Source organism: Maniola jurtina, chromosome Z (genome assembly GCF_905333055.1).
Source record: "Maniola jurtina chromosome Z, ilManJurt1.1, whole genome shotgun sequence".
Taxonomy (NCBI): domain Eukaryota; kingdom Metazoa; phylum Arthropoda; class Insecta; order Lepidoptera; family Nymphalidae; genus Maniola; species Maniola jurtina.
In genome coordinates, this window is record NC_060058.1 from 1,084,333 (window position 1) to 1,099,054 (window position 14,722).

Below are 14,722 nucleotides of genomic sequence, written 5' to 3' on the forward strand. Positions count from 1 at the left end.
CATGCCATGCTTCCCGTGAGAGCGATAGCCGGCGAAAGTTCTGGAGTGGAGACCGCGAATAAGTAAGCATAGTGTGGACTCTGTGGAGCATCTTACAGCACCGTGAACTGATAAAGAGGAAGGCGGCAAGTGGCTGGATGAAGAAGGCTGAGAACCATATTTTATCATTATTTCAGTCTACGGACGTCCACTGCAGAACATGACCTTTTCCAAAAAGCACCAAACACCGGGTGGCGCTTTTGAAATTATGGTGGTTTGTGGAAATTATGATGATGGATATAAGTCAAAGAAGAAAGTCGCATATAAAGTAGGTCACCTTAGTACGAGCACTGGTCGCTCTGCGGCGGCGTGACGCTCCATCGCGTCGCGTACGGTAGCGCAGTCCAGCGCAGACACCGTGGCGGAGGCCGCGTACACTTGTACCAGCCCGATCTCCACCGACAGCAGGAGTCTGTTCAGCCGCTCGTGCAGCTTGAGCAGCTTGTCGCCGCTCAGCCAGGATTCCGCGATGTTGGGCTACATGAAAACCATGAGCTATTATAATAATATATTTATTAAGCAAGAAAAACAGTTTTTAACAATAAATGAACTCCTTAAAATAGAAGACCGTAAAGGTAAACACAATAAAAACGATATCCGATGGAGTGCTTTGACACCTGTACTAGAGAAACCTGTGTTACGGGCTATTCACATTACATTCTACGTGACATTGGCGAAGTGCATTGTGCTGGTGTGGCACTACTAAAAGCTATACAAGTGTATATTAAAAATTTATAACACCCCCGACAAGTGAAGGTTACAGTAACTAGAAAAGAGCTGATAACTTTCAAACGGCTGAACCGATTTTCTTGAATTATAGCTAAGAACACTCTCGATCAAGCCACCTTTCAAACAAAAAAAACTAAATTAAAATCGGTTCACTAGTTTAGGAGCTACGATGCCACAGACAGATACACAGATACACACGTCAAACTTATAACACCCCTCTTTTTGGGTCGGGGGTTAAAAATAAAATATGAAGAAGAAGAAGTATACACATTACAGGGATAATTCTTCTTCTTTTTTCTTTTGTGGCTCTTTTTTGGGCAAAACTAGCCCAATGTACTTCGCCAGTGTCAAGTAGTTTGAAAACGGCACGCAGGAGATTGGCCGGTAGAAATATGCCAGTTTTCTGAATATTGTTCTATTTTTTTTTTTTTTGGATTATATTGATAAAAGAACGTGGATTTGACCTGCAGCTCTCTCTAGCATTGCGCGATACTTCAATTTTTTTATACATGGCCATAATAATTATAGTATGTCAAATCTTTGAAAAGCGCAACCGCTGAGTTTCTTGCCGGTTCTTCTCGGTAGGAAAGGCATTTCGAACCAGTGGCAGATGCATTTGACGATTGGTTTTGGTTTTTGGTACTAAGGCTACACACAACGATACATACCGTTTCCATTGACGGCTTTGCGTCTCTCTTTTCGCTGCGTTCGCTGCCCGACTCCACGCTTCGCGGTCTGACGTGCACCAACTCCGCACCCGACCCCGAGCGACTGGCTCCGCGTCCGCTCGAAGACTGTAATATACGTACAATTATAAACTAGCTGATGCCCACGACTTTATCCGCGTGGATTTAAACATAAACCTAGGTAACAGTACTATCACTTTTATAAGCCGCATCGGCAAAATCCCTCTGCGCAGAAAAGCGCAACCGACTAAAATGAATGTACACCAATGAAATAGAGACTTTATTGCTTGATGTTAAGGTTTTAAACATAAGATCAGCAGAAACTCATGCTATCTCACTCAAAAATCATTAGATTCGTACAAAACATGGCGCGTAGGCAACAACCAATAGCGGACGGACGAGCGCTATGATTGGCTGAGATATTTTAGCGCAATTCAAAAGTAAGATTTCTGCGCAAGTACATCCGCGTAACTTATAAAAGTGGTACAGGCATAACGTATAAATGAGTAGGTTCTTGTGGCAGTGGAGCGGTGCGGGAGGGGTGTGTTGACGTGACGCGAGAGCTCAGTGATTCGGCAACTTGTGACAACTGTCACCCTCCCGCACCGCTCTACTACCGCAGGAACTTCCTCAGTTATGCTTCATGCCTGTACCACTTTTAAAAGTTAAGGCGATGTACTTGCGCAGAAATCTTATTTTTGAATCGCGCGAAAATACCTCTTACCTCTAGTCTTAAATTTTTAGGTTAATTTACTCACAGGAGGTGTCGCTCTTCGACGTAACAAATACTGGGACGATGATGTTTTCACGCTGGACATCTGAGGCTGTATGTCTGAAAACCAATAAACTCGTTCTATGAAAGTGTCGGCGCTAAGGTCACTAAGGCCAGGGACAAACTAGCACAAATCGTGCTTGGTACTGGCGCTCTCCTAATAATTGCCCCTATTAATATAACTATGTGTGTAACCCTAACCAGTGGCAGATGCATTTAATGATTCAAAAGTACTTGTAAAAATTTAATTGAATAAAAAAATATTACTTTATTGAATTGACACCAAAAGGTAGTAGGGCTTTGTCATTTCTTACTTTTGGATCCACTTTATTAGCAGCATTCTTTGGAAACGCCACATTTCAAAGGCCTCTAGTTTTTTGTGAGTACTGTCTTTAACCATTTAAGTCTCACAACCATACAGAGCTATGAGGATACTCATACGCAGGTTATTATATAATAAAATTTATATATGAAGAATGTTCTTGATGCGTATAACATCTACCCCCCAAAAACGTCACTTCGTGATGACCACGACCGGTCTGCCAAGAGTGTTTCAGCGAAGAAGAGAAAATTTAGAAATAGCTTAGGACTTACCAGTAGGGGACTTCAGTCGGCTCCGGTACCCTAGCCAAGCCACCAGCAACGGGTCCAAGCTGATCGCTGTGGGCTCAACCAACAACCTCATATACTCGATCATAGATGGGAGAGGATCTTTACACCACTGGAAGGCGGCGCGGAAGTATGGACTGAGAAAATTAAAAAAAAACTTGATGACACACATACGCACGCGAATACGCACGCACGCACGCACGCACGCACGCACGCACGCACGCACGCACGCACGCACGCACGCACGCACGCACGCACGCACGCACGCGCACACACACACACACACACACACACACACACACACACATACACACACACACACACACACACACACACACACACACACACACACACACGCACATACACAATGAGCGCGGTGGTCTTAGGCTGTAATCTATAGAATGACACCAGGCCGAAAAGGCATGGGTTCGAATCCCACCACTGCCACCATATATTTAACGACCAGCTGCTTTGATAGTGACTGCTAATTATGATGTGAATTTCAAACTACCTACATGATACAATATTCTATATTAAGTAGCTTTCATTTAAAAAATACTTACGTCGCTGTTGGGGATTCTGGTCCAGAAAACAGCCACGCTTGTTTGACCTCGCCGTCAGCTGGAAAACATGGATTATGTTAATATAAATTGGCTTGAACAGCGCAGTATAGCTCAGCGTTGATTGGTCACCCTTATGTTAAAAGTGCAGGGGACAGGTCATGTATGTCGCAGAACCGACGGCCGATGGGGCAGACGTATTCTGGAGTGGACACCGCGTACCGGTAAGCGCAATGCGGGACGACCTCCAACTCGCTGGACCGATGACCTGAAGAAGGTGGCGGGAAGCGGGTGGATGAAGAATGCGGAAGCCTGTGTTTGGTGGTGCGCTCTTGGAAAAGCCTATGTCCAGCAGTGGACGCATACAGGATGATGGAATGGAATGGGAAAAAGTTAAAACCAAATAGCTAAAATCGGTCAGAGTTTGATGGATGCCAAGTTATTAGGAATGTTAGGAACTTACTCGGTGAATGGAAGGCGGTCGCTCGCGCAGAATGCAATGTGACGAAATGCGTGTTGGTATTCTTGGTCACGAAACCGCGCACCGACAAGTCTTCCAACGTTACATCCACTGCCACTAATTCTAAAACAGAAAGAGTTTGAGATTGACAGAGAGTACTGAATTGTGATTTTGGTAATCTAATTCCAATGTTGGTAGTTTATAAAAAAAAAAAAAAACACAAAATCTATACTATCGCAGAAAATCTATACCATTATAAAGTAGTTTATGCTCGCGACTTCACCCGCGTGGATTAGGGTTTTTGCTACAGGGATAGCTAGGCATCTAAGAGACAAACAAAGCCTACCCAAGTTCAAGAGTCCCAACCCGATTTCCGAAAAACTTAAATGAAGTCGCGGACATCGTTCATTTTGTACAGAGACAAGCTTGCATCCTGGAGACGGGCATAGGTTACTTTTATCCAGGAAAATCCCACGAGTTTTTTTAAACCTGTATAGGCTTGCGCTCGACAGCAATCACACCAAACTGGAGATGATGCAGCCTAAGGTGGAGCACGCTCAGAAAAAAATACGCACCTTCGTCTTTAAGAGCGTCTTTTGCCAGCGTGGTATAGCGTAGGGGGGTGGACAGCTTTTCGTTTAAAACCGACGCAGCCACTTGCCACGCCGCCTGCAGGCGAGCTGATGAACCGCACATACTTGCTTCACCTTAAAGGATAGAAAACCTCAATATAATGTAAACTACTCACAAAGTAGGGACAGGATATTACTCTAGACAGAGCAATCGTGCGGTAAGTGCAGGACGAAGAAGCTTCCCGAACTGGCTTACGCCGTTAAGGCCCTATATCGAAGGGTGTATTTGCCACGAGAACACAGTTCACTACATTTAGAGAATTTGTAACAAAACGTCGAGGCTTCGACGTCACTGGCAGACATCAAATGCTAGTATTCAAATATACTAACATTTGATGCAAGTAGCTAGCTTTGTAGTAGCCATATTTTTCTTTGATTTTACTTCACCATCGCAAAAAATCTAATATTTGTCATATCGTCGTTTTCGGCAGCGTGGTGGCCTATAGCTTGAACTCTTGTCATTCTGAGAGGAGACTAGGGGCTCGATTGCGGTAGAATGACAGCTATAATGTCACGATCGCAATCACCTCTGATTGGTTGACGCTCGCTCACTATTGGCTACGCATTGTTGGAAGAATCACACTAATATTATAAAGGCGAAAGTTTGTATGTGTGTGTGTGTGTGTGTTTGTGTGTGTGTGTATGTTTGTTACTCCTTCACGCAGAAACTACTGGACGGATTTGGCTGAAATTTGGAATGGAGATAGATAATATCCTGGATTAGCACATAGGCTACTTTTTATCCCGGAAAATCAAAGAGTTCCCACGGGATTTCAAAAAACCTAAATCCACGCGGGCGAAGTCGCGGGCATCGGCTAGTAATACCATAAATTTAGCCAATCGACCTACAGTGCTCAGTAGTACTAATGATGATGAAGCTCGGACTTACGTATTTTGACAGTGTAGTTAAACAGCACATTTTCTCTGCGACTGAAAAAGGGTCTATTCAGCAGAGTGTGTGTGACCAGCTTGACGTCCGCTCTGGCGCACGGTCTGGGGGTTTCGTCTTCCGGCGAACAGATGCCGGCTTGTAGTGACGTGACGTACGCCGTCACGTGGACACGCGCGCCTTGCCATAGCGGCCCAGAGTCTTCGGGGATCTGACATGCTGCTGAGCACACTCTATAAACAAATAAATCACACTTCACACTATCACACTATCACATTATTATAAAAACGAAAGTTTGTGTGTATGTGTGTGTATGTTTGTTACTCCTTCTTTACTATACTTTATTGCGTCGTATCTAGAGTCACTATTTATTATTTATTGAGCGATCATTCTGTAATTCCTGAAAGACCGGCAACCCATCGGCGGTTCCTCTGGTGCTGCAAATGGTCACAGTTGGCGGTAATCACTTAACATCAGGTTTGTTAAGTGACGTTACGTGCCGCCTGCTTGTTTGCTCGCTACTTTTTATTTAAAAAAACCTGGAAGGAACTGTTAAATATTGTGTGGTGCTAATTCTTACCTGTGAGGATACAAAGGCCCGGTGATCAGTACGGTCGCCTTGGGCAGTAGTACATCCAATGCGAGCGGCGGTTTGACCGGCCTCTCCACATGGTCCGAGGGCAGCAGTCGCACCCGCAAGCCCGTTATCTCCACGTTTGTGTGCCTTTGAGGCAAGTTCTCCGACAGAGACTCACATTCCTCCACTGTAAGGGTCCGCATTGGAATTTCTGGATAGAATAACAAAGGATTGTTTAGTGAAATATTTTTTTGGAAGAATATGATTCAAGATGCAAGCGCTTAGTTTAGTTTACTCGTCATGTCTAGAGTTTCTGCTTCCTGTTACAATTTTTTCATAAGTTTTTTTTAAAGAATATTAGCCATGCTAATACTCCCCTTGCCCTACCAATTAAGCGTAAAGCTTGTGCCTGGAGTGGGTACGACAATAGTGCAACGGGTGGGGTTTGAACCAGCGTTCTTTCGGAATTTAGTCCGCTCCTCAACCGTTGAGCTATCGAGGCTAAAATAAACAAACATTGAGCATACCGGGTTCGGTCATGGGCGGCACTTCTTTGATCACGTTCCTCGCTACGGCCAGGCGGTGCAGGAGGCCGGTGGACACGGTCAGCACCATCGGCAGTATTGTCACCTTCGCTGAGCTCTTCTCGACCCAGTCGCTACAAACACAGTTCACGACAGTTACGAAACTTGTGACAAAACATCGAGCTAGACTAGCTGGCGTCAAATGTTACTTACATTTGACGCTAGGTAGGTCATGAAACGAATCTTTCGTATAACCCCAAGTAATATTTGACAGATATCGATTCAGGATTAAAACCGAGGTTCCTCGTCTCTGCAACAAGTGTTGTTACACCATACAATGCCTAATTGCAAAGTCAAATTTACAAGTTTGCAATTATGCATTGAAGGTCTTCATCTCCTGAGGATGTTCTGGTGTCGGGGCAAAACGTGCGTCGAGTGGTTTTGGTATCTGTGTGGTGCTGCGTGGTACCATATAGATTTGTCTGGTTTAGGGGATTATAGCAAACTAAGCTTTTGGTTCCTTGTATATTATAGACTTCCGCAAACTAACGCCTGCTCCTATACGACTTTGATTATAATACCTGTACTCGAAGTCCCTGGGCGGGTTGTCGTACGGATTAGTGAACGCACTCGATGGCGCCCTCTCGTGGCTGTACTCGAGGTAAACTACGGGAGCCATCTTCTGCCAAAACTCATCCACTTCCTCCTGAGTTTGAGTGGCTTCCTTCGTCTCAACAGTCGGTTGTTCGATACACTCTGACTCCTGTAATGCAATTTGAATCATCATTAACTACCACAAAAGAGCACGCTCACTACTGAGCATGAATCGGACTGAGTTTGGACCATAATCCAGCCCGCTGACAGACGGAAAGACAGCGGAAGCATAGAAACATGGTCCCCGTTTATCACCCTTCGGGTACTATAAATGGAGAGTGTAAGCAAAGAAATAAATTATAGCCTATTTATTTTATAACTAAGAATATTAGTCATGCTATTCATGACTAATATTCTCCTTTCCCCTCCAACTAAGCGCTAAGCTTATGCTAGGAGTACGCTCGACAATAGTGCAACGGGTGGAGTTTGAACCGCTGACCTTTCGGAATTCAGTCCGCTCCTCAACCGTTGAGCTATTGAGGCTTGTATAGCTCGTACCACTGATATCTCCCTCATCTCTTCGTCCGCGACGACGGCGGTCTCTACAGCTTCATCACTCAATTCCTCCTCCAACCAACTCCAAGGTTCTTCATTTGGATCGTGGAACTCTCTACCTATTACGGTTCATGAGATAAAGTCCGCTGACAGACAGACTGACTGCGTAGACTTAGTATTAGCGTCCTGTTGGGACCCGTTGCGTACTTCAGGTACGGCACCCTAAAATAAGAGTGTATAACAAAAGAAAGAAGTTATAGCTATCGGTCGTACCTCAGTTATTTCCTTCATCTCTTCCTCTGCGGCGACGGCGGTCTCTACGGCTTGGTCGCTCAACTCCTCGTCGACCCAACTCCAAGGTGCTTCATTTGGATCATGTATCTTGTCGAGGTATATTATTGGCTCTTCGGTGTTCTGCGTACGAATAAGGGATGGTCTAGACTCTAGCATTTTTTTAAAAAGAATTGTAGCCATGATTAATATTCCCCTTGTTCTCCAGGCTTTAATTGACCGTGAAGCTTTTGTTAAAAGGTAATATTATTACACATTTTCTTAAGTGAGACTGATTTGTCCCTACAAAAAGCTTGAGTGATGGCGCGAGCACCGACATTTTGAAATTATTTGCACAACGCAAATGATTACAAACAAGTGGCCTGAAACCGTAAATAAGACATGAGGCACAGAGTAAGGACATGAGATTACATACAGAGGTTCGATAAAGTCGTGTAGTGTGTGGGACGAAGGAGCGACCCGAACTACTTACGCAGTTAGGGTCTTATATTGAAGGGTCGTCATTATTTACCACGAGATCAAAGGTTTTGGACTACTGTGTCTTTATACTGCGCCTGAGGTCTTAGTTTTGGATGAACTGGTAACACTGCCAATACTCTGACATATTTTTTTCATTCTGCATCGGACGTCAGAAGCAGGAATGTGCCAACTGGCTTTGCACAAGTAGGGCCGACATTTAAAGCCCTTTAAGGTCACACATTCGCAACTCCCTTTAAACTCGCTTCGGCCGTGTTACCAATAGATTTTAATACAGGGTTACTCAAAGAGCTGATCAACAAATCCTGAAGCTTTTGGTGCTGCAAATGTTCATGGGCGGCGGTAATCACTTAACATGAGGTAGCCCACTATTAGTTCGCTATTATTAGCTCGCTATTCATACACAAGGTGTAACCAGAACTCTAGCAAAAACTGAGGGTTATTATTGTTGGGTTTTTTTGAGGGTTGTGTTTAGGTAGTAACCTAAACACAATCCAATGCCAATAACCATTTACCTTATTTTGTAGTTTTAGTAATTTAGTATTTTTCAAACCCGCAATATATAGCGTGCAAAACTCGGATCAATGCCCAATCCATGACACGGCATTGACCCCGAGTGGCTTATTTACGTACCGTTCGTTGACCTCTATCGTCAGTCAGATACTTTATTTGTAATATATTGTGACCTTTAAAAATACAGAACTTTTTTATTTTTTTGCGTTTTTTTGTGGTTATCAGTACTATTAGTATTTCTGGTTACACCTTGTAGTAAAAAAAATAACTGTATATTCCCGTGCGGTATAGTATATGCAATGCACATAGAAAAGGAACCGCAGATTTTTACTCGCAGAAACATTTTTCACATATTTTAGACCTATGACTTTACCAAGTGACCAGTCGTAAATTATTTTGACGATTCAAAAGCAGTTGTAAAAGTTTTTTTTTTGAATAAATTACAATTCTATGCAAAAGCACTTTCGTATATAGATAGATATAAATCTTATTGCATACAATATAGATAATAATATAAGAAATATAGATAACTACAATCTACTCGCTTACTTTTAGATACATATATAGTTAGATAGCATTGCACACAATATAGAAATATAAGAAATATAGATAACTAGCTGATGCCCTCGACTTCGTTCGCGTGGATATAGGCTTTTTAAAAATCCCGTGGGAACTTTTCGATTTTCCGGGATAAAAAGTAGCCTACGTGCTAATCCAGGGTATAATCTATCTCTATTCTAAATTTCAGCCAAATCCGTTCAGTAGTTTTTGAGTGAAGTAGTAAGAAACATACACACACACAAACTTTTATATACATAGATAGAATTTAGATATAAATTGTATTACACACAATGTAGATAGGCAACTACTATCTGCTCGCTAGCTCTTTTTTTTCTCTTGTCTGGCTTTACACTGATTAGCCAATGCCAGGTTTGTAGTCATTTACAAGTTAGGAAAACTATATGTATAAGTATGGACTTCGTCTGTGCCGGCGCCCGCCGACATACACGCGGCGCCCCTTTAGAGCGCTTCCCAGTCAGTTCCTTGGTCAGTTCCACCACACATAAACACCAGCAGAACACAAAAACCGGCCACATCTAACAAAAACACTCCAAAAAGTCACAACACGCGCGCCAGTAAACGCCACCACAGACGAAGTCCTCGCTAGCTCTTACTACTACTTATATTCTAAACTATTTTATCTGTTATCTGGTTGAATACAAAACATAAAAAAAAATAGAATATTTGGATGCTTTGCACTATGCAGTGTTTATGTAAAACTCAGACTTTGGTTCATATTCAACGTTAGATGTCACGGCGGCAGCTTTGATACTATATAAGAATAAATATAATACTGTAATAATAACTATAACCATATAAGAAAAATATAATACTATAATAACTATATAAGAAAAATAGGTAAATAAATTCAGTACTGAAGCGATCTTTGCAATTTTAATAAAAATTGTTTAAAAAAATATTTATTTAAAAATTATTTAGAAAGGATGAGGTATGCCCTCACCAGAAACTGTCGCGACCAAAAGCTGCATATAGTTTATTTAAATGAAAAATTAAGTATTAATTCAAAATACAGGTCTTATAAGCTTTTAAAGCAACAGGGTTTTGTACATTTAAGAATTTAAAAAAAAAAATACTTTTCTTACCACAAAAACACATCAAAAAGTAGTTGCTAATATTTTTTGTCAGGCATTCTTATTTACAAGTTTTTTTTTAATTATTATAATTAAGTTTGTCTTTGCCTTGATTTGCTCTAGATTATTATTAAAAATATATTTTGAATTATTTTTATGATATTCCAAAATTATGAATTCGCTGGTCATGATGAGGGTAGAAATCGACATCGTCTTTTTTTTCTTAAGGGGCATGAGACCGGCCTGCCCGCGAAATTATAAATTAATTAAAGTATCGACTATTCTCACAAATTAGTCGATACTTTAATTTATTTCTTAAACTGGACCTTTTCAAGTAAATATTTTTATATAAACCTGTGAAGATGATATTGCCACTGTCGCAAATAAAATAACCATAAGCCTACGTTCTCGTATTAGTTTACAAATTGCGAAAAACCAGGCCAGTCTCATGACCCTTAAAGTGTAGGTAAAAGTACTATGATATTGTAGGTACCGTATTATTGTCGAGGTGCCCACAGACACATCTCCCGTGGGAGCTGAGGACGAGGTTCCTCGTGCCCATCTTCAGGCGCAGGAGCGTCGGCGAGCACCCGGAACTCTTTATGACCGCGTCCGAAGCCATCAGCTCCAGGATACCACGAGAGCGCTTGCGACTCGAGCCTTCTACTTCCATTATCTGAATATTATATTTTTTTTTTCTAATACCGAGAATGAAATGAAATGATTTATTTGTTTTTAAAATAGGTCTTTTTACAAATTGTTTCAGGGGCCTTGAATTAGGTTTGCAAAACCTGTTTCTCAGGGTCCCCGCTCTTCCTCCTCCGTCATTCACAAACAAATATTTATTTTAAACAAAACAAAATTTAGGATACGTGTGTGTGTGTGTGTGTGTGCGTGTGTGTGTGTGCATGCGTGTGTGTGTGTGTGTGTGTGTGTGTGTGTGTGTGTGTGTGTGTGTGTGTGTGTGTGTGCGTGCGTGTGTGTGTGTGTGCGTGTATGTGTATGTGTGTGTGTGTGTGTGTGTGTGCGTGTGTGTGTGTGTGCGTGTGTGTGTGTTTGTGTGTGTGTGTGTGTGTGTGCTCAGACTTAAGAAACTATTAAAACGAAACGGCTTCATACTGCTGGCATAAATCTGTCTCGTTTTAACTGAAACTTAAGACCTAACCTAAGAAACCTACAAGTTTAAAAAAAAACCTGGCGAACAATATCACTATAGAAGGTCACTTCAGTGTCCGAAATACGAATTCAGGTTGTAAATACTGAAATAAGAGGCTTTCTTCACTGATGAAGCAGCGCAAATGAAATATGTAAATAAGACTTCATCAGCTTTGGCGATGAAAGTTTTCAGCTTTCGGCTTTCGATTGTTTGTTGTGTTACGGAGCCGAGCACCGAGAGCGTAGCCTCCAAAGAGCGACACCACTGTGCTCTTCATTCTTGTATTATATGTATTCTCCTCTAAAAAAATATTTGTTCTCCTTTCTCTAACTACTAGTACTTCCTCCGCGAATTATCTAGTGGACCATTTTTTATTTTTTTTTTTATTTTTATTTATATCGCTTATCCCGGATTATTCCCGGCTGTTCGTAAGCCACGACTCACCTTAAAAACTAAAGAGACTTGATCAAAATGTGCAGCGAAAGCCAGCGGTATGGGAGTGGCGGGCGCAGGCGCCTCCTCCACGCCCTCGCGGTCCATCCACGTGGGAAGCCACGACCACGCCCACTCCGACCAGCTCTCTGCACGAGCTGGCTCCGCTGAGTTACCCGATGATGTATCTGCAATCGGACGGTCTATTGAGTCGGGTATATTTAGTACTGCTTTCTCTTTCATCATGATCATCAGGGGTCTCCTCTCAGAATGAGGAGGGTTCGGATTAGAAACGAGGAAGAAGAAACGCATGTGCACAGCCGTGCCACACGAATATGATCATTAAGGTGCTAAATGACTTACGGCCCTTGTACGTACTTATAGGTGCGGGCGCGCTGGGCGAGCGGGGCGCGGGCGGCGGCGTGGCGGGCGGCGGGGCGGCGCGTTCGCGCAACAAGCGCAACAGCAACAGCAGCTGCTCGCTGTTGACTCCCCACGCCAGGCGCCGCGACACCAGCTGCACGCTCAGGCTGCGCGCGCGTCGCGTGCTGGCCGACACCAGCCGCGTCAGCACCCTGTACCAATGAACTTTATGTATATTTTTCATTTGGTTACAAGTTAGCTCCTCTTACTTGGTGATGAGTAATGATGCAGTCTAAGATGGATGGATCCCGGCTGAGTTTGTTGTGGGCTCTTCTCAACACTGGGCGCGTTTGGATTCCTCGTAGCTTTAGTTTTAAGTTTATGTATTTAATTATCAGTATTCTATTACTATCTAACAAATCCAACAATTGACTATCAAAAAGTGTATAACGTACTGTTTTGAATAAATTTTTTTGACTTTGACTTTTTGGTTTTTTTGACTTTTTGATTTTTTGGTGGTTTTAACAAAATCGAGAGCGTCGTCTCGGCCAGTCAGAAACAAGAAAACGTCAAAAAGCCACTCTTAACAAAAAATAAAAACAAGTAGGTGCCGTATCCATTACAATAGCAAGTTTTCTCGCTCTCCGGTAAAATTATTAATTTTGACTTACGTGATGTTTATCCGACTCGGATTGGCCGGCTTTTTTCATTACTTGTGCTATAAAACATTGCTAGCTGTCAAATGTCATGATTCTAGGTCAACAGGAAGCACCTTATAGGTTTTGATTCCCCAGAATTGACAGATACAACAGACGGGGCGGCTCGATTACGGTGGAAATGATATGGTCATTTAAACCACCATTAGCTAAAACTGACCTTAAGTCTAGTTGGCAGCGATACAGTAGGGGCTCATGGTAGAATCTGATCTTGCCGTCAGAGTCACTCTTATCCAGACATAACGTGAGGTCATCCAAGCGCACCAGCCTTCTGATAGCTGGATGATTTTGATCTATATCTGTTGGATTACAAAAGGACTTAGTTACAGTGCCCGTCTGTAAATATTAGATACGCAACGCTAATGATTCTGGTGGCAACTAAACTAACTAAATTTTAGAGTACTTGCATCTTTTTCTTACCAATGTAATAAGAAAAGGGTAGACAACCTTACTTTAACTTAAAACTGTCAAACTTCGTGACTTTTGTCAGTCTTGAGCATAGTGATTTTTGTAGAGTAGCACTAAAATTTACTCTTTAATTTAAAAGTAATTGTCTGTCACTATTTAGAAATATTAAAAGAAAAAGATGCAGATATACTCTAACCAAACATGATTCTAGGTCAACGGGAAGTACCCTATAGGTTTTCTTGACAGGCACGATAGACGGACAGACAGACAGATGGACAGACAGACAGACATACAAGTGCTTTTGAATAAAAAATAAAAAGAAAACAACATACCAGCGAAAGTCGGTTCCCAATTCGGGCCGACACTGTCGACTGCGAGGTGTTTAACGTTTAGGGAGAGAACGATGTCATCGTGCACGTATTTCACTATGAGCGAGTGGACGCGCACGGCTATGTTGCTCACTATGCGCCGCACTAGCGCTTGCATGTACCCGGGTGGGGCTTCTACTACTTGCGTTCTGCCACTGAAATCATTAGTCATTTTCATATTAAAAAAGACCCGGCCAAGTGCGATTCAAACTCGCGCACCGAGGGTTCCGTTCTCAGGTATTTTTTCATGATAAATCAAAGACTGTTATGCATAAAAATAAATAAAAATCTGTTTTAGAATGTACAGGTAAAGCCCTTTCATATAATACCCCACTTGGTATAGTTATCTTACTTTGAAAATTGAAACACATTTTAATTTTTTTGTGTGGTAACCACAAATTCACGGTTTTCAGATTTATTCCTTTACTTGTGCTATAACACCTACTTACCTACCAAATTGCGTGATTCTACATAGGTCAACGGGATGTACTCTATAGGTTTTCTTGACAGACACGACGGACGGATGGACAGACAGACAACAAAGTGATCCTATAAGGGTTTTGTTTTTCTTTTTTGGGTATGGAACCCGAAAAACCGGTCAAGTGCGAGTCTGATTCGCACATTTTGTTTATTATTACTTTTTATAATAATTTGATTTGGTTGCAAAGTGGCAACAATCTTTAACAATAATTAGGTACACTTCATGTTTTACCTTGTTAG

At 42.2% G+C, this 14,722-nt stretch overlaps 1 protein-coding gene across 1 annotated transcript in view; it reads right to left on the minus strand.

Moving 5' to 3' along the window:
* The window catches only part of LOC123880486 (vacuolar protein sorting-associated protein 13B), a 74,820-nt gene that overhangs the window by 58,579 nt on the left and 1,519 nt on the right, over nucleotides 1-14,722 (minus strand). Inside the window, exons 5-21 of the mRNA XM_045928626.1 lie at nucleotides 13,967-14,157; nucleotides 13,387-13,525; nucleotides 12,526-12,722; nucleotides 12,160-12,335; nucleotides 11,053-11,235; nucleotides 7,900-8,040; nucleotides 7,059-7,240; nucleotides 6,481-6,611; nucleotides 5,957-6,164; nucleotides 5,377-5,609; nucleotides 4,431-4,562; nucleotides 3,859-3,978; nucleotides 3,399-3,456; nucleotides 2,821-2,972; nucleotides 2,213-2,286; nucleotides 1,437-1,562; nucleotides 317-516 (exon numbers count right to left, since the gene is read on the minus strand). Of these exons, the coding sequence (XP_045784582.1) occupies nucleotides 317-516; nucleotides 1,437-1,562; nucleotides 2,213-2,286; nucleotides 2,821-2,972; nucleotides 3,399-3,456; nucleotides 3,859-3,978; nucleotides 4,431-4,562; nucleotides 5,377-5,609; nucleotides 5,957-6,164; nucleotides 6,481-6,611; nucleotides 7,059-7,240; nucleotides 7,900-8,040; nucleotides 11,053-11,235; nucleotides 12,160-12,335; nucleotides 12,526-12,722; nucleotides 13,387-13,525; nucleotides 13,967-14,157 (2,643 nt within the window). The remainder of the gene's footprint in view (nucleotides 1-316; nucleotides 517-1,436; nucleotides 1,563-2,212; nucleotides 2,287-2,820; nucleotides 2,973-3,398; nucleotides 3,457-3,858; nucleotides 3,979-4,430; nucleotides 4,563-5,376; nucleotides 5,610-5,956; nucleotides 6,165-6,480; nucleotides 6,612-7,058; nucleotides 7,241-7,899; nucleotides 8,041-11,052; nucleotides 11,236-12,159; nucleotides 12,336-12,525; nucleotides 12,723-13,386; nucleotides 13,526-13,966; nucleotides 14,158-14,722) is intronic.